Source organism: Aspergillus sclerotioniger (genome assembly GCF_003184525.1).
Source record: "Aspergillus sclerotioniger CBS 115572 chromosome Unknown BO94scaffold_22, whole genome shotgun sequence".
NCBI classification, from domain to species: Eukaryota; Fungi; Ascomycota; class Eurotiomycetes; order Eurotiales; family Aspergillaceae; genus Aspergillus; species Aspergillus sclerotioniger.
Genome location: NW_020291012.1, coordinates 589,785 through 612,798, shown reverse-complemented (window position 1 = coordinate 612,798; position 23,014 = coordinate 589,785). Strand labels below are relative to the sequence as shown.

General features: G+C 52.0%; 9 protein-coding genes across 9 annotated transcripts; 4 read left to right on the top strand and 5 right to left on the bottom strand.

Annotated features, from left to right (window-relative positions):
* Nucleotides 1-272: 272 nt before the first annotated feature.
* On the bottom strand, nt 273-2,998 carry BO94DRAFT_521450 (anaphase promoting complex subunit CDC23). The gene is made up of 4 exons (XM_025610149.1): nt 2,649-2,998; nt 1,870-2,587; nt 1,634-1,817; nt 273-1,579 (listed from the first exon to the last, which is right to left on the bottom strand). Exons 1-4 carry the CDS (start codon nt 2,750-2,752, stop codon nt 540-542), a joined length of 2,046 nt encoding a protein of 681 aa, XP_025465306.1. The 5' UTR covers nt 2,753-2,998; the 3' UTR covers nt 273-539.
* Nucleotides 2,999-3,164: 166 nt separating this feature from the next.
* erg20 (bifunctional (2E,6E)-farnesyl diphosphate synthase/dimethylallyltranstransferase) lies at nt 3,165-4,621 on the top strand. Its single transcript, XM_025610148.1, has 2 exons — nt 3,165-3,382; nt 3,460-4,621. Exons 1-2 carry the CDS (start codon nt 3,263-3,265, stop codon nt 4,381-4,383), a joined length of 1,044 nt encoding a protein of 347 aa, XP_025465305.1. The 5' UTR covers nt 3,165-3,262; the 3' UTR covers nt 4,384-4,621.
* Nucleotides 4,611-6,818, bottom strand: BO94DRAFT_548423 (uncharacterized protein; the record flags this gene model as incomplete). Its single annotated transcript, XM_025613397.1, has 2 exons — nt 4,611-6,596; nt 6,645-6,818. The coding sequence occupies 2 exons, from the start codon at nt 6,816-6,818 to the stop codon at nt 4,611-4,613; spliced, it is 2,160 nt and encodes a 719-aa protein (XP_025465304.1).
* Nucleotides 6,819-8,326: 1,508 nt separating this feature from the next.
* On the top strand, nt 8,327-10,330 carry BO94DRAFT_537320 (arylsulfotransferase family protein). The gene is made up of 2 exons (XM_025612241.1): nt 8,327-8,689; nt 8,751-10,330. The coding sequence occupies exons 1-2, from the start codon at nt 8,687-8,689 to the stop codon at nt 10,227-10,229; spliced, it is 1,482 nt and encodes a 493-aa protein (XP_025465303.1). The 5' UTR covers nt 8,327-8,686; the 3' UTR covers nt 10,230-10,330.
* A 226-nt stretch (nt 10,331-10,556) lies between these two features.
* On the bottom strand, nt 10,557-11,760 carry BO94DRAFT_471027 (NMT1/THI5 family protein; the record flags this gene model as incomplete). The annotated part of the gene is made up of 4 exons (XM_025608362.1): nt 10,557-11,228; nt 11,289-11,438; nt 11,497-11,668; nt 11,726-11,760. 4 exons carry the CDS (start codon nt 11,758-11,760, stop codon nt 10,557-10,559), a joined length of 1,029 nt encoding a protein of 342 aa, XP_025465302.1.
* Nucleotides 11,761-11,957: 197 nt separating this feature from the next.
* BO94DRAFT_161599 (uncharacterized protein) lies at nt 11,958-12,999 on the top strand. The gene has a single exon (XM_025605871.1). The coding sequence runs from the start codon at nt 12,156-12,158 to the stop codon at nt 12,699-12,701; it is 546 nt and encodes a 181-aa protein (XP_025465301.1). The 5' UTR covers nt 11,958-12,155; the 3' UTR covers nt 12,702-12,999.
* Nucleotides 13,000-13,115: 116 nt separating this feature from the next.
* On the bottom strand, nt 13,116-15,439 carry BO94DRAFT_548420 (glycogen [starch] synthase; the record flags this gene model as incomplete). Its single annotated transcript, XM_025613396.1, has 4 exons — nt 13,116-13,239; nt 13,302-13,497; nt 13,548-14,910; nt 14,975-15,439. 4 exons carry the CDS (start codon nt 15,437-15,439, stop codon nt 13,116-13,118), a joined length of 2,148 nt encoding a protein of 715 aa, XP_025465300.1.
* Nucleotides 15,440-18,136: 2,697 nt separating this feature from the next.
* Nucleotides 18,137-19,166, top strand: BO94DRAFT_537317 (uncharacterized protein). Its single transcript, XM_025612240.1, has 3 exons — nt 18,137-18,519; nt 18,571-18,679; nt 18,746-19,166. Exons 2-3 carry the CDS (start codon nt 18,587-18,589, stop codon nt 18,914-18,916), a joined length of 264 nt encoding a protein of 87 aa, XP_025465299.1. The 5' UTR covers nt 18,137-18,519; nt 18,571-18,586; the 3' UTR covers nt 18,917-19,166.
* Nucleotide 19,167: 1 nt separating this feature from the next.
* On the bottom strand, nt 19,168-22,934 carry BO94DRAFT_497021 (vacuolar protein sorting-associated protein 54). Its single transcript, XM_025609308.1, has 3 exons — nt 22,493-22,934; nt 19,590-22,431; nt 19,168-19,543 (listed from the first exon to the last, which is right to left on the bottom strand). Exons 1-3 carry the CDS (start codon nt 22,710-22,712, stop codon nt 19,357-19,359), a joined length of 3,249 nt encoding a protein of 1,082 aa, XP_025465298.1. The 5' UTR covers nt 22,713-22,934; the 3' UTR covers nt 19,168-19,356.
* Nucleotides 22,935-23,014: the final 80 nt, after the last annotated feature.

The window sequence follows — 23,014 nt, the reverse complement described above, 5'->3', positions numbered from 1 at the left end:
AGTGGTTCCCACTACACCAATAGAACCTCAAACCCGAGGCTATGATGCCGGATGCAGAAAGGCCAGAATAAATGTGAGCTTTGATAGACGCAAGTTATGGAGTCTAGGTGAGTTAAGCTCCCTTGAGCCTTTGGTTCATGCCGAGAGGGGGTTATATACTCATTTACTTTGATGCTGGCTCCTTTGTGGGGGGCTAGGACGCTTTTCGGGAGTTGTATATAGTTTAGTGGTCATGGTACAGAGTATATACTATATAAGAAGAATTAACTAGTAGGTTCTAGGCCGCATTATGGTTGAAGGTCTATGGTAGTGTGATTGGAGATGGAGATGGAGATGATAGGGGTATCTAGATATTATTGACATCTCATCCGGCTTGTATGCATGACCGGTACCACCCCAGGACAATCACATATGTAACTTACGAGAACTATTTATGAACCTCGTTCCATCGTGACTCCTGCACAAACGCCTCGCTAGCCCTGGGGAAAATGAAGGAAGATAGAGATAGTGTACAAATCCCAGATATATGATGCTGATGATTATTCATCCCCTTCTCTTCGTGCACGAACATCCCTCATCAAAGCCTTGGCCTCTTCGACTTCGACCCCGTCCTGGCATAGCTCGCCTGCTAATTGGTCTGCGCGTTCTAGGTCTCCGTTGCGCAGAGACCACCGCGCAAGCCATAGTCTTGCCTTGGATGTGGTAGCTGTAACCCCTGTGCCGTGCCAGGTGTCTTCATCTTCATCGTGTTGGGTAGATGACTTACGAGTCCGTCTGGAACTAGACTGGGCATCTGTTCCGGATTGATCATCGTCGTTGTCATTGTCGGAAGATGCGTCTTCCTCTTCCTGTATCACTTGGCCAGATTCCTGTTGGAGAGTGAGTTCCATGTATGTGGCTGCTTCTTCTTCGTCGCCTAGGCGTTCGTAGAGGGTGGCAATTTGGTGGAGGGTTTCAGGGTCCAGGATCTTGCGTTCCGGACCACCCATTCCTACTTGGGAGGTATCTTCGGCGTAGTAGGAGCCCGCGACGAGGGCTCGTTTGAGGGCTTTGATGCTTTGTTCGATGCGGCCCATCTTCGCATAGCAGGATCCTACTGCTTGCCACATCTTCGGGTCGTATGGACGTAGAGCCGCCGCTCTTTGATAGTAGAATAATGCGTAGAATGACATATCCAGTACTTCGTAGGCTTGGCCCAGACCGTACCAGGCGCGGTAGTCTTTGCGGTTAACATCGACGGCGCGGCGATATGACTCAATGGCTGCGTGTGTGTTTTTCATCTCAATGTACTCATGACCCATGAGGGTCCAGGCCGACAGGAAGTTCCGATCCAGGGTCAGGGCTCGTCGAAAATACATGACTGCTTTTTCATGTTCAGACTTGAGGGAGTAATAGTTCCCTACTACACAACATGTTTCTGGGCGGAACTTGTCGGTAGCAGTTGCGATCTGGGCGACGAATGCAAGCTGCGGACGAGCGCCCATCACGTATAAGATATTGGAGTAATGATCGAGACTGTCAAGTCGGTGAGGAGAGGTAACGAGAATGTCTGTGAAGATACTTGATGCTTCTTCAAAGTCTATAGGCCTTGTTAGAACTATTCAATGGATATTTTGCAGGCTACCTTCCTTACCTTTCGAGTGATAGTAGAGTAGAGCCCTTTGAGTCTTCAGGAAAGCGCTTGCGGGAAAGATCATTTCCAGCTCAGATAGCGACTGGTAGGTATCTTCAGTGGCCTGATACAATTCTTGACTGCAGTATACGCGGAATATGAGAGTCATGATATTTAGCGGAAGAAGTTTGACCACTTGGTTTAACTGCGAGGATAATTAGCAAGTCGCGACAATTATGGAACATGGGGTGACGTACATCTTCTGTGCTCGCAAGCAAGTCATTCAGCTCCTGCCATGCGCCCCAGTGAAATGGGTTCAGATGAACGCTCTGTATGAGCCACTTCTTCGCCTCATCCTCGTTTCGGCCCTTGAGGAGTATAACACCGTATAGATACTCCAACCAACCCTGGTTCCGATCTTCCAATCCTTTCTCCTGCCGCTCGGCTAACCATCCCTCCAGGCCTCGCGCGAGGTCCGGTAGCTCTTTGTTGACCGTCGATCCTCCGTCTGCTGGGCCGAGGACCATTTCAGTTTCCTCATCCTTCCGCTTCTCACCTGCCAAATACTTGGCGTACAACGCGAGGAACAGCGATTTCTGACTGAGCCTAGGATATGGGTTCCTCGTCACACTATGGTCCTTGACACCTGAATATGCCGACGCTTTTGATTTGCCCTTTTGCGGGGTCAGTGACTGTCTGGATTTCGGTTTCGGCGGCGTCGAAGTAAGAGGAACGGGGGAGATGGTCGGGGGAAGGAAAACCGCCGCGCAACGATCGTATTCGCGAGTGTCGAAGTAAGATTTCGCGAGGAGGTACTTGTATGACTCTTGCGCTTCGAGACTGGCTTCGAGTGAATCTTGCGATCGGAGGTACGGATTCTGGGTATTCGAAGGAGCATCGGGAAGGTCCATTGGGGAGTCGGGATCGGTATCATACTGCTCAGCTGGGACGATGGAATCCAGCATTTCGGCTGCCCTAGTTCGCAGATTTAGTTACCGGCCAAGATGGTGAGCCGGGGCAATGCCTGTAACTGTACCATTTGGCTGACTGGTATAAACAGCGTTCGGAGCATTTCATTGCCGCATCTTCGAGCCGAAACCTGAGCTCCTTGATGTTCTCTTCGGTGAACCGGATAGCCATGACGAACGAGAGAGCCGCAGCTACCTACGCGCATGCGTATAACAAAGAATGGTGGTAGAGCTCTTGTGACTTGACAGTAGCTAGCGACGCGCTAGAATCATTGCTAAGTACTTCCCGAGGACTGAGCGCTTTAAACACGGCGGAGAGGCCTGACGTGGATCGGATTCGGTGGGATTAAGATTGGGCAGATCGCGTAAGCAGCGCCAGTAGTGTAGCAGCAACGAAGCAAGCCGGCGACGACGAACGTATGGCAAGAATTGGGGAGAAGCAGACGACGCGACAGCCATCTGGGGAAGCGACGGGCCGGAGAATGAGGACTTGCCTGTTTGGGCCGCGGCGGGCAAACAGAACAAACAGCGGGGTCTTCCCCTTTGGGCGTCGCCGAAAATGAGGGTATTTGAACTATTGGAATCCCTGCTCGCGGGCCATTGTTCTTCTCCACGCCCTTTTCTCACCCCTCTGTCCCTCTTTTCCCCTCCAACTCTCCCAGCCTACGAGCTCTCTCCCAACATGTCCGCCACCACTACTCGCGCCGACTTCGAGGCCATCTTCCCTTCTCTGCGCGAAGACCTCCTGGACTATGCGAAGCAGTACAAGTTGCCCCAGAACGCCGTCGAGTGGTTCGAGAAGGTGGGTGCCATTCGCTCTCCCGTTCGTCTTACTCCAACTCAGAATGCTTACTCTTCTCGTTCTGTCCCCTCCAACAGGCCCTCAATGTCAACGTCCCCGGCGGAAAGCTCAACCGTGGTCTCTCCGTCCCCGACACCGGCTCTGCTCTCCTGAAGCAGCCCCTGACCGACGAGCAGTTCAAGCACCTCAGTCTTCTGGGCTGGCTCACCGAGCTGCTCCAGGCTTTCTTCCTGGTCAGCGATGACATTATGGACGGCTCCATCACTCGCCGCGGCCAGCCCTGTTGGTACAGGCACACCGGTGTCGGCCTGGTCGCCATCAACGACGCCTTCCTCCTCGAGTCCGGCATCTACATTATTCTGAAGAAATACTTCCGGTCCCACCCTGCCTACATCGACCTCGTCGAGCTCTTCCACGAGACCACATTCCAGACCGAGCTGGGTCAGCTCTGTGACCTGATCACTGCCCCCGAGGACAACGTCAACCTGGACAACTTCTCCATGGAGAAGTACATGTTCATCGTCACCTACAAGACCGCCTATTACAGCTTCTACCTCCCCGTCGCCATGGCCCTGCACTACCTCCAGCTCGCGACCCCCGAGAACCTCCGTCAGGCCCACGAAATCCTCATCCCCCTGGGTCAGTACTTCCAGGTCCAGGATGACTACCTCGATGCCTACGGTGACCCGGCCTTCATTGGCAAGATCGGTACCGATATCCAGGATAACAAGTGCTCGTGGTTGGTCAACCAGGCTCTCCAGCGTTGCAACGCGGAGCAGCGCAAGGTGCTGGAGACTGCTTACGGCCGCAAGGACAGCGAGCTTGAGGCCCAGGTTAAGGCCATCTACAAGGAGCTGGATCTGGAGAAGGTCTACAAGGAGTACGAGGAGGAAGTTGTTGGCGAGCTGCGCACCAAGATCAGCAACGTCAATGAGTCCGAGGGCTTGAAGAAGGAGGTCTTCGAGGCCTTCCTGGCCAAGATCTACAAGCGTACCAAATAGACATTCAGCCATTCTTTTGGAGGAACGATACCCCTGTCATTCTACGCGTCATCATCTCTCTACATAATACATAGCCTACATACCCCATCCAGATAGATTAGCTGAATGACTGAGACGAAGTGCATTGCACGGCTGTACCTGATTAATGGCTCCTGGTGCCCCTGCAGTCAGTAACAATAGTCCACCGGTGACTTCAAACCGCTAGCATCTTCTACTATCTTCCAGAATCACAGCATCCGCTCAAACCCCTCAGCTCGGACCTCCCACTGGGACGGAAACCCCGGCGCAACGGCTTGGTGACTGGTGTTCCTTGCGACGTCCCAACCACCAGTCATCATCGCAACGGCAAGCAACAGGGCTGCGCTCCCAGGGAAATATGGCGTGGGTGCCTTGGTCCCGACCGGCATGCCGACATCGTCGAATTCAAAATTCGAGTGGACCAGATACTGTATCGCAGCTTCCACATCTCCCAGCCTTGCCGCGTTCATCGCCAGCATGGGGAAGTCCCAGCTCCAACAATCCGTGAAGTTCCAAACACTGGCGACTTTAGCGGCTGTCGCTGCGACGATTGTTTCGTTCACGACCGACGAGAGTGATAAGAGTCCGTAGATGCCGGTGGGTGCTGGATGGTCGGTCACGGTTTCTGGATCTGTCCACATTTTCGGAATGCCTTCGTAGAGGGTGTATGTGAGGACCTCATCACCCGACTTATCTATTGTCCTAACTGTAGGTAGTGATGCGAGGTTGCTCTTGACATGGTTCCAAGATGAAGGAGCTTCTTGGCCGAGCCGGGCTTTCCAGGATATGGCTACGTCGAGACCAAAGTGCCAATATGCGAGCTCGAACGTGGGGTTGCGGGTACTGTTTGGCGGGGTATTCTCTGAGACGGGGTACATGGGAGGTCCAAGGTCATATACATTGGTGGAGGCGTTCCAGAAGGCAAAGGACGCCATGAACTCGGCCGACTCGGTCAGTATGTAGTCCCATCTCGCGAGGACATCATCTGTGTTCCCCCTTGCAGAATGTATAGTTTGGTACTCGGTCTCTGCGAAGTAGAACACATGGGGTTGTTGCCATATAAGCAGCGCGTTGATCTCTCCTGGAGCAGATCTCCCACTCGGGTCGCTCATTTTCCCCAACCTCAACCCCTTGTATCCCTGATCTGCTGCCCGTTCTAGCGACGATGGAAGGAACCGATCGTAGACCCCGATACTTCGCTTTAGTAAAGATAACTTGCCCCATGGGGTCCAGTGAGCGGCGTGCCAGAGGTACATCTCCATATGAAACTTGCCATACCATCCATTATTTACCCGGCCTGATTCCTGTGGCGGATCATACCCGGCCTCATTGACTGCCAGTAGGTATTGGGACAGGATTACACGTCGTTGAATCTCCACTGCCGTTGCATTCCCAGTTGCGGTCAAATCCACAAAGGCCCCGGTCTCCCAGTAGGCAGTCCACCATTGCCGAGATCGTGCGGTGATGGCATCAGCAGATAATGTCGACGAGTTTAAAGTCGCATGCGGTGAGAAGTTTGCTGTAAACTCAAATTCTGTCGTGCGGCTACCGTTCGGCTGGAGTACATACCGGTGGGAATGGCCAACCCTGGAAATAGACGCACCAGTACCACTCCACTGCAATGTGTTGTAGTATGTGGTATTGTCAAGAGTATGTTGTATCTGAGCTCCAGTGTTATCGTCTGTGAAGTGCAGGATCGTGGTATGATTCAAAACAGCGTCCCAATCGCCAATGAAGGGAGCCTCGAACTTATTCTTGTCCGTAGCATACGGGTAATCAAAGAAGATTGCCAGACGGTCTAGGGTCAACAGCTCGGATTGCAAGCGCACCGCTACCGTGTCCGAGACTGGATCAACACATGTCCAGACGGTGGTCGCATGGCCGTCTAAAGTAAAATTAGACTCCAATATGCCCTGGTAAATATCCAGTACTTGCGACTTCTCCTGCAGGTCATCTTCAGTATAGTTCGTGTGACTTCCTCCAAATACGAATCCGATGCGTCCTAAGTTGATACGGTGAGGATTGGCAATCAACCACTGAGAGATCCCCGCCTCTGCAGGATTGGGCATGTCATAATTGACTAGCCGACCATGAGTCCACCAGTCAACACCTTTGAAATCTGACGGCGTGGAATTCGCAGGCAGCGATGAATTGTGCCAACCCCAGGACGAAAGGGTGCCATACGGTAGGAAGGTCTACAGGCCAGTCAAATCTGCCCCGAATGCGAAGTTTCCATTCCCCACCTGCATTGGAGTGCTTGTCGAGCTGGCATTGCGATAAGGGTTGAATCTGGCAACCACTTTGGACCGATCAATGATGGGGGTTGGTGGAGACTTCGGGGATGCACTAGCCTCGCCAGTGCTGGATAAAAGATAGGGACCCAGTGCGAGACTCGTCAAGGCTGATAAATGTCGCATGATGATGCAGTGTTAGTCTGCGTAGCGGGACTGTCACATTCCAGCAATGGTTCCGACAAGTCCGCGTCATCATGAGTTTCTTCTTCTTTTATAAACCTGACTGAGCCCCTCAAGTTTGTCTACTCGACAGTTAGAAGACCGTTGCAGCGTCTCGACAGTCCAGATGAGATTCCACGAATCAAATTGGGCAGCATACCATCGATGCGCGGCAAGGAGATGCCGGCATTGATCTCCGCACGGGAGTCTCGGGCCAAACGCTGCCGAAGGAACCGGGTCTGCAGCTCCGTCATGATTCTCGGAGTTTATGAGGGGAACAATGAAATGGAAGAATGACCTGAGATCAGCGCTGGATACCGAGTCATTGGTACAGATAGATAGATGCTGGTTGTACCCCGTAGATTGTACGGTGTAAAAGGCCGAAGCCAGAAGGCAGAACCCTCCTCCGCCCACGTGGGCACCACCTGATCAGTGATTCCCCCTCAGGATTTCGTCGGCCTTTCCTTTCCTTTCCTTCTACCTTTGCATCTCAGCAATTTCGATATCCTCTTCCCGGATGGCCTCGGAAACACTCCGGACATTGCCAACAGTCCACAGTCCATCATTTGATCACGCCCCTTCCAGGGGTATCTAGGGCTGCCTACCCCTCAGGCGGACTTCAATCTAATTCAATCTATTTGGGAGCTCGAGGCGCCAAGTGGAGTTGGACTCGTCCAAACCAGCGACCACAACTGGCATTGGCCAACCGGCTAAGTCGGCCCAAGTGGGACACTGCATTTGTTGGAAAAAAAACCCAGCTAAAGAAAAAAGGCTTAATTAGTACCTATCCCATACGAAGAGTATCTATCTACCTAGAAGTCCGGATCACGAATCATGCCAGAGCCATCTCACCTCCATTTCACTCTCCATCCATCGGACTTCCGTGTCCTAGTGACAGGCACGACTTGATAAGGACCAAGTACCGACCATACAGGGAAGCCTGCCAAAAGGAATAGCCGGCCGACCTGCTTTGTCTTGTTCTCCTTTGCCAGCCCCTGTCCGCGCCTGTCCCAACGGGGCAAATATCCCCGGCGGGCTCACCAACCATCGAATTGCTGCCTCGATCACCTCACTCGAGCTCTACGCAATAGTCAATAGCCTTACGCAGTAGTACTGCTCAATAATAATACTACCGTATATTATCTAGACGTTTAGCCTGCCAGTGCCAGCATCCCGATGGTCCACTACCACATAGATATCTGAATACATACTGGTGGCCTTGAAGCCACCGCAGATGGCCACAGTGGATCTCCCGCGCCCTTGTCAACGAGAGTTTGAAATTGCCAGCTACTTTCTTTCCATCTCCATGCTTTTCTTCTTCTGATCCTCATGTCTTGCTCGCGGGGGTGGCGTTGACTTTCCCACCTTGCTCGCTCTGTCAGCAACTTAGCCCATGCCTCCTGACCACTAGACATCTCTGTGCCTGCGCCATGTTTCTGGGCACTCTACCCTTCGCGCTAGCGACGTTCCTACTCCTAACCTCTGTCTTGGCAGATGAAGGGCCATATTTCGCGTCCGATTTGTACGAACAAGGTCGGATGGGACAATGGCCCATTGAGGCCTACCGTTCGACTTCCACTGTGGGTGCGGCCGTCAATTTCATGGAATATAGCCCTCAATGCAAAGATGGTCAATACTACTTCATCTCTCCCCGCGGGTATAGCGTCCATAAGCCCGGGCCGATGATCCTAGACCAGGACGGTCATTTGGTCTGGACGGAGCCCTTGGGACATACCTATAATCTCAATGTCTATCAATATAAGGGCCAGGATTATCTGACATTCTGGCTGGGCGACGATGGCAAGGTGGGACACGGGGAGGGGACGTATTATATGGTACGATATCCTCCTTTACCCATACAGGCATCGAGTGGTCTTGCTAAAGTATTCGATAAAGCTGGACTCATCCTATAAGACAGTATACACCCTCAGTGGCGCGAATGGTCTCAAAGCAGATCTCCACGAGTTCCATATCACCCTCGATGAGACTGCAGTCTACACGATCTATGACGTTCGCCCTGCCGATATTCGCGTCGCTGGCGGTCCTGAACATGGCTGGATTTGGGATGGCACATTCCAAGAAGTTGATATCGAGACGAACAAACTTCTCTTCGAGTGGCGAGCATCGGAGCACTTCGACTTCACCGACGTTTATCGAGGTCGTGACGGCACGGGGGATAGCGAGGAACACCCATGGGACTTCTTCCACATCAACAGCGTCGACAAGGATTCAAAGGGGAATTTCCTGGTGTCAACACGCTATGGTAACTGCCTGCTTTACATCGACGGACGCACTGGCGACACCATCTGGACGCTGGGCGGCAAGCACAACAACTTTACCGATCTCTCGGGCGGCGCAGCCACCAATTTCACCTGGCAACACCATGCTCGCTTCCGCAACAATGGCACATCTATCACCCTCTTCGACAACTCCTCTCGCGGCAGAGGCGCTCCCTCATTACCGAGCCGAGGCCTTTACCTCGATGTTGACCAAGAAAAGATGACTGTCCAAGTTCGACATGAATACTGGAATTCACACCCTATACGCAGTCAATCCCAAGGCTCCGTCCAGATTCTTGACAGCGGCAACGTCCTCGTCGGCTACGGCTTCAGCGCCGCATGGACCGAGTTCACCATGGACGGCGACATTCTGTGCCACGCGCACTTCGCACCCAAACGAGACTTCAGCAAAGGCAAGGTCGTCTCCTTCCGCACGTTCAAACACCCCTGGGTCGGCAACCCCAACACCAGGCCCGACTTCGAAGTATACAGCTATCACGCCGCAGTGAGCTGGAACGGCGCCACCGAAGTCGCAACCTGGGTCCTGGAAGGCGCTGACAGCAAGAAATCGACCGACTTCATCTTCATCACCGCTGTTCCGAAAGACGGGTTCGAAACCGTCATCCCCATTCCCAAGGACGCGAAGTATAACTACCTTCGTGCCCTCGCATTAAACTCAACCGGTCACACCCTCGCCTCAAGCAAGGTCGCAAGATGGGATCCCTTCTCCGATGAAGCAGTCGTAATCAGTGGCGTCAGTGATGATGACGACGACGATGACGACGATGATACCGAGCCCTTTTACAAACTGCGTACGTTCTTGTTTGTCCTGATCGGCTTTTTCTCGGCGGCTGTGTTGGCTGCCTGTGTATGGTTCGTGAAACGCCACCTCGCGTCTCGGGCGGCGAGTCAAGGTCCCAGTGATAAAGAACAAGGTGTTTTCAAGCCTTTGAGTCGCTTCAGTATAGGTGAGGATTCGAGTGATGCGGAGGCGGAAGATGAGGTCGAGTTTTCTGCCCTGTTAGGGGACCGGAGATTGGATTCGCATTCGGACTTGGAGATGGGGAAGAGTAAGGATGAGGCGAGTAAACGATGAAATTTCATCTTTACTGCGCATGCTTGCTAAGGGCATGTCTGATATTGAACGTCTCATTGTACTACTAGTAACCTTTTGCTGTATAGACGAAGAAATCCAGCTTTGGCTTGACAGAATTATTTGTTATACATCTGCAGTGTAGATGTCGCTTACATTTGACTCTACAAATACGGGCTTATGATTCAAACGATCGTGTCATTGATTGCGTATTCATACTAAAGGAGCGCATGAGTTATCATAGCAATTTGGGCCGATAAAAGTCCGTTGTAGAAGGATCTCTGTAAACGAGCAAGCATGCTCAAGGCTCAATGAGTGATATCCTCTGCATCAAGCCGAGGAAGCTACTTCCAGCCGCTTGTAACCACCCTCGGCAGCGACCTGCTTCTGCAGCTCAGCCATCCGCTTCTGGTCACCCAGAGGATCGGTCGAGTCTGCATCGAGCGCCCAAGAAAGGTAGTCATTGGTGTAGTTGGACACGAAACCTGCATCCAGAATACCCAGACGCTTTCCGTAGTTGGTAACCTTGGCCCAATCGCGACTGACGTTCTTCAAGTCGCGGCTGAAGTACGCGAAGGAACGCTCAAAGATCTTTCGGTTGACCGGGGTGCCCATGATCGGCTTCATGTCCACGTACTCCTCGAATGCCTGGGCCGGTTCGGCCAGGACGTAATCAGTTGCACGCTTGACAGCATTCATGAACTTCTTGACCTTCGCGGGGTTAGCGGCTAGGAAGGCATCGTTGGCGATGTAAAGAATGGAGCAGAAGCAGCAGCAGCCGAGCTCAGCGAGCTGGTCGATGCGGAGCATCTGGACATCGTCGCGAGGACGGTTCTGGGTAGCGAGCCACTCGGCGAGCTCGACCATTTGAACGTTCTCAAGGCCGATTCCTGCATCGATGTCACCGCGGATGATGGCTTTGGTGACGTTCATGCCGCAGCGGACGGCGGTGTAGTCGTCAGCAGTCATGCCGTAGTACTTGGTGAGTTCGTCAATCTGGATCTGTCGTGTGGTTGGGTTAGTAAGAGCTTTGAGAGCACTTTGATGGCCGGAATGGCGAACCTTTCCGAACTCTCCGACGTAACCAATCTTCTTGCCCTTCAGGGAGCGGAAATCCTCGGTAATACCGCTGTGCTTCAGGTAGACGACACCAGTGAAGGGCTCATCCAGCAGGGATCCGATCGAAGTGACGGGGAAGTTGCGGGCCTTGGCCTGATTCTCGGGTTAGATCCTTTTTATGTCAAGATTCATAGAGAAAGGTGGTTCGTACAGCAAGGGTATGGATCATAGCCTTGAATCCCATGTCCACCTTTCCACTACCGATGATCTCGGTGACATCGGACGGGTCATTGGGCTCCAGGAGGGCAACTTTGAGGCCCTCTTCCTTGAAGAAGCCCTTGCTCTGGGCAAGGTACAGGGGGGCGTGGTACGGGGTCGCGTGCCTTTAAACACATCTCTTAGCAATCGTTCTAACCTAGCTCATAATCTCCAATCCATACCAGTTGGTGAGGAAGGTGATCTTGTCAGTAGACATATTGGCACAAACTCAGGTCACGAGTATTGCAAAGTTCTGGAAACTGTCAGCAACAGAGAGATATGGGATCCCTCGTCTCTGTAGGTTATAATGTAGGGGACAATCAATGCCACGCATGTCCTTTCGCTAGTATTATCTAGATCAAGTTTTGACAGTATAATCTCAGAACGACCAAGCTCCAGTCCTCATCTTGGACGGGAAGTGTCCGAGATGAGAACAGGAGCTCGAGCCGAACACCTGTCATGCGCGAGCAGTGACTGTTATACTATTGTACGATACCTTGACCCATCTGAACTCCTAGCGAAAAGACCCGCAGGGCGATCCTGCCTGCGCGGCCTCATTGTGAGTCGTACCGAGTGGACGAGCGATTTGAAGGGAGAAAGTTGAGCAGAAGAATGAAGATGGATGGATGGATGGATGGAAGGAGAAAGTGGAAGGGAAGGTGCGGCATAAATAGTACTTGGCCGGCAGCAGCGGGGAAACAAAACCAACCCTGGTCGCTGAACCCCACCATTCGCGACTCCAACTTGCTTCCTCTCCCTCACCGAGAACACAACAGGACCCCCACGAAAATGAAGCCAGCATCTGATTGGAGATCCTCTCACCGGACTGATGTGCTCCTGGGACCTTTCCGGTTCTCGAGCAGCGACCACCTCATCGTGAACTCTGTCCCTTCCTTCCCCCGCTCTGGACCCGCAGCGACTCCCGCCGGTACCATGTTAAATGACTCAACCCAGCGTGGTCGGCCATGGCTGCACCCCAACCGGATACCTCAAGTCCTGACTGGCGCGTCTAGATCCTCTTGGGGAAGGATCGGCTCCGGTCTACTGTTAGCTCGGCTTGCCTGCTGTCTCGGACCGCGTAGGGCTTTGCACCGGCAGCGCATCATCCCATCTCAACCAAGGCTGCTTCTTGGCTACATCGGCGGCACGCAGGAATGATATTCTATGAATATGATCTTCGTCGTGCATTGGACTATCTCAACCTGGACCTACCCCAGTAGGTCCAAACAGAAGATACAACTCGCTGGCTACAAGTAGATGACATATGCAAAGAAGGAATGGAACAATGCAAGAATGGAGAGATTAGCTAACGCAAGTGAGCAAAGGCAAGGTGGGGCGCCATGTGAATAAGAAACTCGATGGGCTAACTCAGCTCCCATAACCCATGGATGAGCTGCTCTTGACTCGTGGGATAAATATGACAGAGGCGGTTGACCAAAAGCATGATTCCGCAAACAGACGTTAAACGAGAGCAAGTAGGTTGGAATGTGGCGGCTTCAACAGGAATGGTACCTTGTAAATTCAGACCATTGAAGGTTTGCGGCTGCGAGGCTGGCACTATCTCACAGTCGATCAAAGGTCTCCATTCCCATTCACCGACAGCTGATCAAGTGGCGACGGCGGACGATCGGTGTTTTTCTTCGTGCGCAGAGTGAGCGGGAAGTAATGGTCATCAGGCTCTTCTTCCTCGCTAGTACTGGATATCAATCTCGGTCAACAACTCAGCTCCTCGCGTACATTCATGGGGTGTTGGCTTACGGCAGTCGCCATGCAACATAGTCCTCCGTACTCAAGCCTTCTTTCACTTCCTGCAATGAGGCAAAATCCCCGGGAGTCATCATCCCAGACCGATCCCGTGGCGAGCCAGGAACGGACAAGGGCCGCGATATCTTCTGCTCCGTGCCGCCGATAATGTCGTATACATCCTCGGACGTCCCAAAAGACGAAGGATAGGCTATATACAAGGTTAGATTCAAGAAAAGAGAAGCGTGGTTATGCATATACCTCTTCGTAGGGCCAACTGTCGAGCCTTGACATACTCCAAGCCCATTCGTTTCCAGTCCAAGAGGTCACTCAAACGCTCCGTCCGGTTTCGTTGATTGATCCGTTGACGCCGACTCTTCTGCGTGAAGTTGTACATGAACTCCGTCAGCTGGTTGACGGAGTCATCCACGCCCTTCATGCGACGGTCCACGATGTAGATCCCGTAATCGGACGAATTCTCGATCAACTCCTCCATGTAACAACCGAATCCAGAGAGGTTCGTGGTGATGCTGGGAACGCCCATCACGGTGCATTCAGCCGGCGTATATCCCCACGGCTCATAGTATGAAGGGAACACCCCAAGATGCGTGCCACGGACAAAGTCATCGTAGTCTAATGGGAGCACGGGGTTGGATGAGTTCAAGAACTCCGGGTGGAAGACGACTTTAACCCGGTCTGACTCATGGTTGAAGAGTTGAACACGACGAATCTGATTCAGGATCGGGTCCTCGTGGTCGCTGACCATATTGTGTGTCACAATCGGAGGCAAGGAGTGTCGTTTCATAGCAAAGAGTCTGCGACGCAAAAGCACGCGATCCTGACTAGCCATCAAATCCTTCTCGTCCGGCATGTTGTCGCCTTCCTTCCATGCTAGGCACCGCTCGTACATTCTTCTTCCGATACTTTTCTCGATCATCTCAATCGTATCCCTCAGGGATTTCACGACCGCTTGGCCCTTGAGCGACTCGACTGTAAGTGATGACGTCTGAGCGGGCATAATAATAAACGCGACGACAGTCATCTTAGATCCCTCAGATTTGAGGCGGTGGTTTAGACGCGCTAAGCCCTCGATGAACATGTCAACTCCTTTGTTTCGGAACTCATAGCGTCCAGAAGTGAAAACGTAGAGGGTATTCTCCAAGTCAAAGTTGTTGTGACCGTAGAAATGCCCACGAACAAAGTCATTGATCTTTTCTTTGGACTGTGAATGTAGGTTCTGAAATTCATGCACAGCAGAGAACTTCTTGACATTCAACCCATTGGGCAGCACTCCATCAGGCTTCCTTTTGAGAAGATGTTCGCTCTCAAAGGCTGTGATATGTGAGACCGTGGTGAAGACATCTGCTGTATGAGCGGCAGCTCGCTCAATGCAGTACCTGTGATAGATCCCCCGTTTTCCAGCTTCCGCATCAACATCGAAGTACTGGAGGTTGTTATAGAAATCCACCGATCCAGCGCACAGGTACCGACCGAGCAAGGTCGCGTGGGTGGTGAATATTGTCGTCAAGTCCATATGCCTTTTCTTAGTGAGTGGCAAGGCGACACCAGCCAGCCATTCGTGGAAATGAGCAACGACCGCATAGCGACGCTCATGCGCAATGAACTGAACAACCACAGTTAGCATATGCACGCGCGCAGTCAGTGTTATATGTGCTCGGATCACATACTTCACCCAAGAACCATGCTACCAAGTAACCGAAGACAATGGCCTCATTCGTCTCACTATCAGCAGGGGGCGACGGGATACCAGCTGAATTCCACAAATCTCCCTTCCACTCGTCCAGATATTTGTATCCAGTCCCCGTGTCAATGAGGAGCACTCGCGGCGCACCCTCGATCAGCCAGCGACCGTAGACGATTTCGATCCCCCGCTCCTTCATAGACTGGATGGTCTCAATCAAACGGGGGTTCGACGGCGTCAACTCCTCGACCTCCACGGCTGCTGAAGCACGATTGAGAGGACCGATCAGAGTATAGCGGTCGCCATACTCTGCGGTGGTCACGGGCGCTTTGGACTTGAGAACCGAGTAGATGCCCCCGACCCGGTTGGCCACTTCGGTGGCAATCTCAAATAGAATGTGATTACGAACATCTCTCTTGAGAGGCTCCTGGCCACTGTCCTCACTAGCCATGGTTTAGCTCTAGCGCTCAGGCAAATGCAGAATGGGGATTATGAATAACTAAAAGAAAGCCAAAAGGAAAGGAGAAGGAAGCTTGAATAGAGGCAGCGAAGGTAAATAATAAACAAAGACTCAAGGAGAAACGGGCTCGGCGCTTCTTGGGGGGGGGAAGCTCGAGGAAGGTCGAGGAGAGGAGGTGACGTGCGGGGGAAGGGCGAAAGGCAGGTGGTGTGGCGGGGAAACGAAGGAATATCAATCAAACAGGGAGGAGGAAGAGGAGGTTGGACCTCGCCATCGTTGGGACAGGGACCGCAAGGAGGGGCGCAGATTCTGCTCCATTCACTCCCCTTCCTCGCTTTCCCCTCAATTCAGGCTACAAGAGCTTTTCCCTCGCGCAATTGCCCGACCAGGGTGCCGGGAAAGCTCACCGAAGGCCCCCGTCCTAAGCCAAGGTTGGAGTTGCACGGACGCATCCCCGGTTCTGGCGACGGCCACCAAGGGATCCCCCGGCAAATGACATCCCCGGTTGGTTGGTCGATTGCAGAATCATCCGACCAGATGATGATGGTTGCAACGTTCCAGCTGGAGCTCGGGCGTACACGACCTGTTATCTGCATCCTCAGCGCCTATGCCCATCGGCCATTACGTTGTTTTGGAGCTAGTCGAGCCGCCTCCCTACAGGGGTCTAGACACCCGAGCGCATTGTTGGGGTGGCAGGTGGCACAGTGGGAAATTCATTCCCACCAAGAATTAATCTCCTGAAGAACCGGAGAGATCGATCGCGACCGGAAAGGGGGGATGTCGAAGATAAGGAACATTCGTTCGGCTTCCTGGGTCCCTGGGTCCCTGGGTCTCAACACGTACCAGAATGTGCCTCCGCTTGGCTCCAGCGCCGGGTTTGGGCAAAATCGGGGCAAATCTGGGGAAAGCTGCTCGGATGTGACGTCACCAGTCCTGGCCGCTGAAGCTCAACTCGCCCGCCGATAAACTCCCGGGCCTCCCAGCAGCCACCTCGCTGCACCACCCTGCAATCGTGACGGGAAGATCACCAGGCTCATCTTTGATCTTACTGGCCTGCTTGCCTCTTCTGATAACCACAACGATCATTGGTGCTCAACTGGTGAGATAGACATTATGTGTCAATGCTCCACGGCTGTAGCCAATATATTCAACCCTGCAAGATCTGCAAGTTGGCAGTCACCGCAGTCACCTCACACGGTTGTGGGCTCAAACAAGCCAGCATCAATTTGAATTCATCCCTCCAATATCCACTGAGGTCGTATCGAGACTCATGGGGCTCAGGAAAGGGGGTAAGTGGACCCTCAAGCGCGCTACTTATACTACATAGCGGATATGGGACGGACTTCTTTAAACGCAACCTCGCGTATCGAGCCGTCCGATATGATGCGATCGCTCCGATAATGTTGATCATCTCCAGTAAGCGAATCGCCGATCAGACCCAGCACCAGACTAAGGGTCTACAATATCAACCGGATTCTAAAATTGACCCTCTCTGTCGGCTATCTTCCTAGAAGTCTAACTGCCATGAATACCGCGCTGACATCCTCTCGATTCTAGTGGCGTGTATTCGATGACTTCCCCCTTCCTCAGACTGAAACCCATCGCGATAAACGAATCGTCGAATTCCCGAGACAATCGTGCACATAGTAAAGTCCGATTGACATGGATCACCATTCAAAGCTCGGCCACGGTCGCATACTATACGTACCGACTTGAAGTCATTTTCGTCTGAGGATCCTCCGGGGAGGATAGGATGGTGGACACAACGATATCACCAGCTGCTCTCAGCTTTGCTCGCCACATATCCGGGTCTCTCAACTGAATTGATGCTAAATCGACTCGCAGGTTGCCAAGCAGTCGGGCAATGGTGGTTTTGCCTCAGTCTGACCCCCCATTGGTATAACAGGTTGTCTTTCCAGTTTCGATTCGGTCGATAACCCTTTGTTATCACGTATCCAGGCACTGCCCCGATGTAACCTTCAGGATAACGTAGATAACTGAGCAACTGCTAGCTCGAAACGCTTGACAAACCATCAAGATGCTGACTTAATCCAGTAGCTGATGTCTTGCGGTGGTGGTATTTTCCAGGTGATTTAGAACCACGCAGATGGAGAAGTTTGACGAAAGCGGATCCCTTATGTTCCGATCAATTGGGTTACATGAGTTTGCACCTATTAGACATATGAATTATTGAGTATGCAGAAAAACTGATTCCAATTGTACGGCTTCAAATTTGGCTCTACCCGTATACTACTACATCCCGGGAAAATAAATATACACAGCAACGGGAAGGTCAAGATCAAACAGCAGGGTCATTGCCCATTTCTACTATACTCAAGTCCGATCAATGACTGAGAGTCCTAGTATTAAATATCGAATGACAAACCCTATAAGAATATTAGTTTCGCTCTCGATATCGAGAAAATAAAAGAGAGCAAATTCCGGCAACCTCAACAATCAAAAGAAATTGAGGCTACTACTCTAACCCGTTCGCTTCCCATTATCACCAACCCAACAAATCCCAATATTCTCATTCTCTCACACATTACAATCCTAAAAGCACAAGAAATAAGATTTTTACAACATCAGCAAACAGTGGTACACAACCAAAACTCACCCAAGTTCCGTTCCCAATAACCTTCCCGCCGCCAACCACACCCAAACCACTATCACCACCACACAACCTCACTAACCTAACCCAGAAGACACCAACAACTAAGAATAACCTGAAACAACAATACCATCACTCAATTATACCCAGAATCACATCCAACCATCCAGTAACCCTTTCAATCAATCTTCATCTAGATCCTTCCAATCGCCAAACACGGTACCTGATTTAAACCCTTCTATGAAGTCATCGCTCCCCACAATGACTTCACGATGCTGTCAACATCTCGAATCGATGTGTTCATCGACCTGGTCTCTTCAGATATAAGAACCACCATCTCTTGAGTACCACTTACATGTAACTTCATTAATTAAATCAATCACAAGCACAAGCACAAGCACAAGTACGAAGTACTTTTCTGCAACATAATACGAAAACTACACTACAACCAACAACCAAGGTATGCACACTCCACCACCACCACCAACTTCCCCAAACTAACACCACTCAGACAAACAACAACCAAAATGCCCCGCGGAGCCGAATACGACAACGGAATCCCCCAAAGCGACAACGCTATTGAGGCCGGCGAGACGAAGGTCCACGGAACCAACCCTGACGTATGTCCCTTACCCTCAATCTTCCTCCAACAAAAAGTCCAATATATGCTAATAGAATACATACAGAATGACCACCTAAACCGCGCTCAGCGTACCGCTCCCCTCCCCGAAGCCGCGCACAGCAGTGGCGGAACATACAGCATCGGGGGCAGTTCGGGCCCGAATAAATTCGGCAGTGGGAAGGGTGGACACGAGCCCAAGACTCTGGGGGAGAAGAAGGGATTGGGTGCTATTTAAATGAAGTTATGAATGAAGTGTGTTTAGGGAGTTTGGGGATGCATCGGTTTAATGAAAGGCATGTATAAATAAATAACTATTGACTTGTGTACTACTTTTCATTCGATGAGTGTTATGAGAAGATGGAGAAGGCCTCCTGGGTTTGAGGTCTGGATGAAATGATGTATTTTGATTTGAGATGATATGGGTTGTTTGTGGTTTGTTGTTTGTCTTGTATTACTTGTAGATGGATGGAGTAATTGAGTAGGTGGGTGAAATTCTTATTAGATCTATATATGTATGTGTGTGTAGGCTACGCTCTTCGAGTGCGCCGGACAATGAACAGAAAGGTTGGGAATGACTGTACAGTCCTGTACCATGTGGTATAGGAGGTCTACGAGGCGATTCACACTAGTTATACACAAGACCGTCAAGGCCCAAACACGGATCGATTGCCTCTGTTAGGATTGATTCTTCGACGCGCCGTTTGCATCAGAAGACGACTTTCGAGAGGAGTCCGTGGAAGAAGCCTTGGATTCGGTGGTGATCTTCTTTTGGTTTACCAATTCGAGTAGACGCTGGCCCAGATCGCCAAAGCCGTCGATCTTGCTCAGCTTCGTTTGAAGATACTCCGCATCTCGTTGCAGTCTGGAACAATTAGCTTAGGTCGCAGTCATGAGGCAGTAACACTTACCGTTGCTTGCCAGCATCTGAAGTTACGGTAACCTCTTCGAATGCCTTCGTCCACTGCTCTCGATAGCTGCTGAACACAGGATCCATGATCATCATAACCGTCATGTCGGGAAGATGCTTGCTTAGCACCCGATGCAGTGTGCCCGTTTCCTTCGTCAGAGTTTCCATGTATGGACTCACACCACTACCCCCTGCGGGCGCATTCCAGTCAATCTTTTTCATGGCATTGACATGGATAGACGATCGAGATCCCATTATGTCCACAAGTTTCTCATGAATTCCGGACTGATGCTCTTGGTAAAGCCGCTTCACCTTATCAAACTCTCCCATCAGCGGGCTGGACGGTGCATGACGACGAACAAACTCTCGGATATAGGGAACCAGGGCAATGACAAAGCTCAGCGCCTGGGACGACAGGGCCAGGTGCTTAGTAGTGATATTCTTGAGTCCCGCACTCCTTGTTGCTCCAGCACCAAGAATCAGTTGGGAGGAACGTGAGTTGAATAGCTTCAGGGACTCCAACAGACCAGGCGCAATGTCCTGCATCATGCTGGGTATATTCGCCATGATGAATTGATATTCCTCAATACTTTTCATCATTGCCACAGCTGATTCAGAAAGAATATACTTCTGCTCGTCGATCATGGCACTGCGCAACTTCTCCTTGCCAGAGCCATTGACAACTGTAGTGTTTGCCGGTGATGGTTGTCGGCGTTCATCCTGGGACAGCCATATCTTCGATGCGTCTACCCAGACGTCAATGTCTCTGGTGCTTGCACCCAGGATGCGGTCTAGGATAGCATTGTCGGCTTCTCCAAAGTCCCTCGCATCCCATCGGTCGGCGTCCATTACCTCGACTACACGACGCCGTTGCCCATCTCCAAATCGATTGATGTAATCGCGGATCTGGTTGCCTACAACGGTCTTCAACGCAGTACCACTTCGCCCCGAGATAGCCTCGCACTCATCAGCAAAGAGCCGATTGAGAGTGAAGTACTTGAGGAAATCCTCTTTTTGAAGCTGAGACGTCTGTTCTGATCGAACCTTCAACACCTTGGTAACCTGGGATTGGGCAATATCGACGGCTTGACCAAGAAGGCTCGACATATCCAAGACCTGCAGTATCTCATCTTGTGCCACAATGGTTGTAGGCCCCGGGGTTGAAGCCTTGCCTGGACCTTGTGGATTCGGGCTTGGAGGACCAGACTTCACCCCGATCGGGGTTGGATTCTCCAGCCCACTCGCAATATCAAGAAGGACTTTGACTTGAACACTAAGCCTCCGGAGAGACTCGCTGATACCAGTGTATACCCGTGCGAGCATGTTGTATGAATCCTGAGCGTCCAAGGCACGGAGATTCCGCGCCAGGATCGAGGACTTCTCTTGCTGACTGAGCTGCTGGGACTTTTGGGTCGATATCGATACCACCGACTCGTTATCATCGTCACTGGAACTTGGCATGTGTTTGCGAATCAGACTCTTCATCTCTCGCAGCACCGCAGTCTTGAAGGCGGTTGCTGCAGGTGTCGTGTGGCGGACACGAGCAAGGCCGGTGAGATGTAGGTGCAACCTGGACCGTAACTGGTCATCAAAAGCCATATATGCCGGGGGTTGCATAGCGCCTGAGCGCTGTGCTCCACGCTGACGCTGAAACGCAGATCCCCAGCGTTGCAATGTTGCATCCAAAGGCATGTTCTCGATATGCTGCCTCAGATCGCCCAGTAAATCGCTCAAGAAACGGCTTTCATAACCTGTGCCTATGCGGTACCTTAGGTGAGCTAGGTCATCAGAAGCGCCTTCCAGTGCTTTGAGCCTGCGCAAATCGATAGCCTTCCTCGGTTGATCCTGCGGCTCCTTTCCGTCGGTAGGACCAGGGGTATATTCTCCGGCCATCAGTCTCTCCACCTCTTCTAAACCATCCGCGGCCTCCTCGATCTTGCCGGTCTCGACTAGTTCCTCGCATCGAGAGACAGATTGAACGACGTCACGAAGTTGCGATACTGCATCGGCGAGCATGCGCACATTCTCCCTCCGACGTCGCAGATTGACAATCTTGAGACCACCAAGTGCCATTTCTCGGTCGATTTTCTGCAGGTCCTTCCGCAAGATCTGGATCCGCTTCACCGAATCAGCAGCCTCTGCATGCAGCTCACGCAGTGACCCCAGTGCGGTAAAAAAAGACTTCGACGCAGTCGAGATCGACGAAATAAGGTGAATTTCTACAGTGTCCATGTACCATGAAAGCTTCTCCTGCAGAATAGCATTTGTAGCTAGGGCCTTTCTACCCGTAGGAGCCGGCTCCAGAGCAGCGCCATTCTCGGCTTTATCCTTCGATGGTGTCACAATCTCAGACTTTTCCGACACAACATCAAAGGTCCGGGGGTTCTCTAGGTGGAAGTCGTCCTCAAAGTAGACCGTAGGGATTGTAGATAGAGGTGTAACTGCATGTCCGCGACCGCGACCAGCATATGACCTTTTCCTACCCCGAGTATCGTACGGAGAACTTGCTCGGGAACTGGTTGATATCGCCGAGGGTCGCCTTTCCCGGGACCTTGGAACCAACGAGTCCGAGTCCTCTGTCTTGGGAGAAAGATTGTCGCGTCCCCGCGCTAGCTGTGAATCCTGATCCCCAGTGCTTTCTTTTGCTTGTTGAAAGACATCGTACAATGATCCGACCTGCGATAGATACGCCTCGAATGCTTCGGGATCCACGTGGGGAATATTTGTCAGGGTGACGGGAGGGATATCGCGAGTAGTCGGGGGCTTATATCCGGCGGAGGGGACGGCGGTATGGGGAACAAGACCGGTGCGGACAATCGGAGGCTGCAGGAGGGTAGAGATTGCTGCGCCGAATTAGCATGGTTTTATCTTTAGTCACTTGTCTCATGAGCCCAGGTGCCGTACCATTTTGTCCGGACTCAGCTATCGATCCATGGCGGTAGGAAGGATCCAGAATCCCCCCAATACTGGCAATCGAGCTCGCCGTTGACCCTCTCCTTAAGGGAAACCTCTGAGTTGACGCTCGGGGAGACTCGATCTGGCTCAATGAAAACTGAGACAAGGACGGGGTCGAAGCGCCTGAGGCCAAGCTGTCAATCGACTTCCGGGGGGTTGCGGAGGACATATCGTTGATGGCGGATTAGCGACTCCCACGGCCACCGTGCTAGTACTCGGGAGAACAAAGGAACAATGTTATCTACACATGACAAGAGGACAGCGGCAATTAAGAACGGGGGCGCGTAAGCAGCGTTCTGCCAATGATCCCACGCTGCCAGGGTACAAGACCTGTGGTCCAAAGAGGAGGAGAATGAAAGCCACGCCGACGAGGCCCGCTGCAACGTCACCCTCGACCCTCTGATACGGGGGGTTTGTTCATGACAGCTTCCCCCGATCCGGTATGGTGCCAGGCCCTGAGACCACCCACTA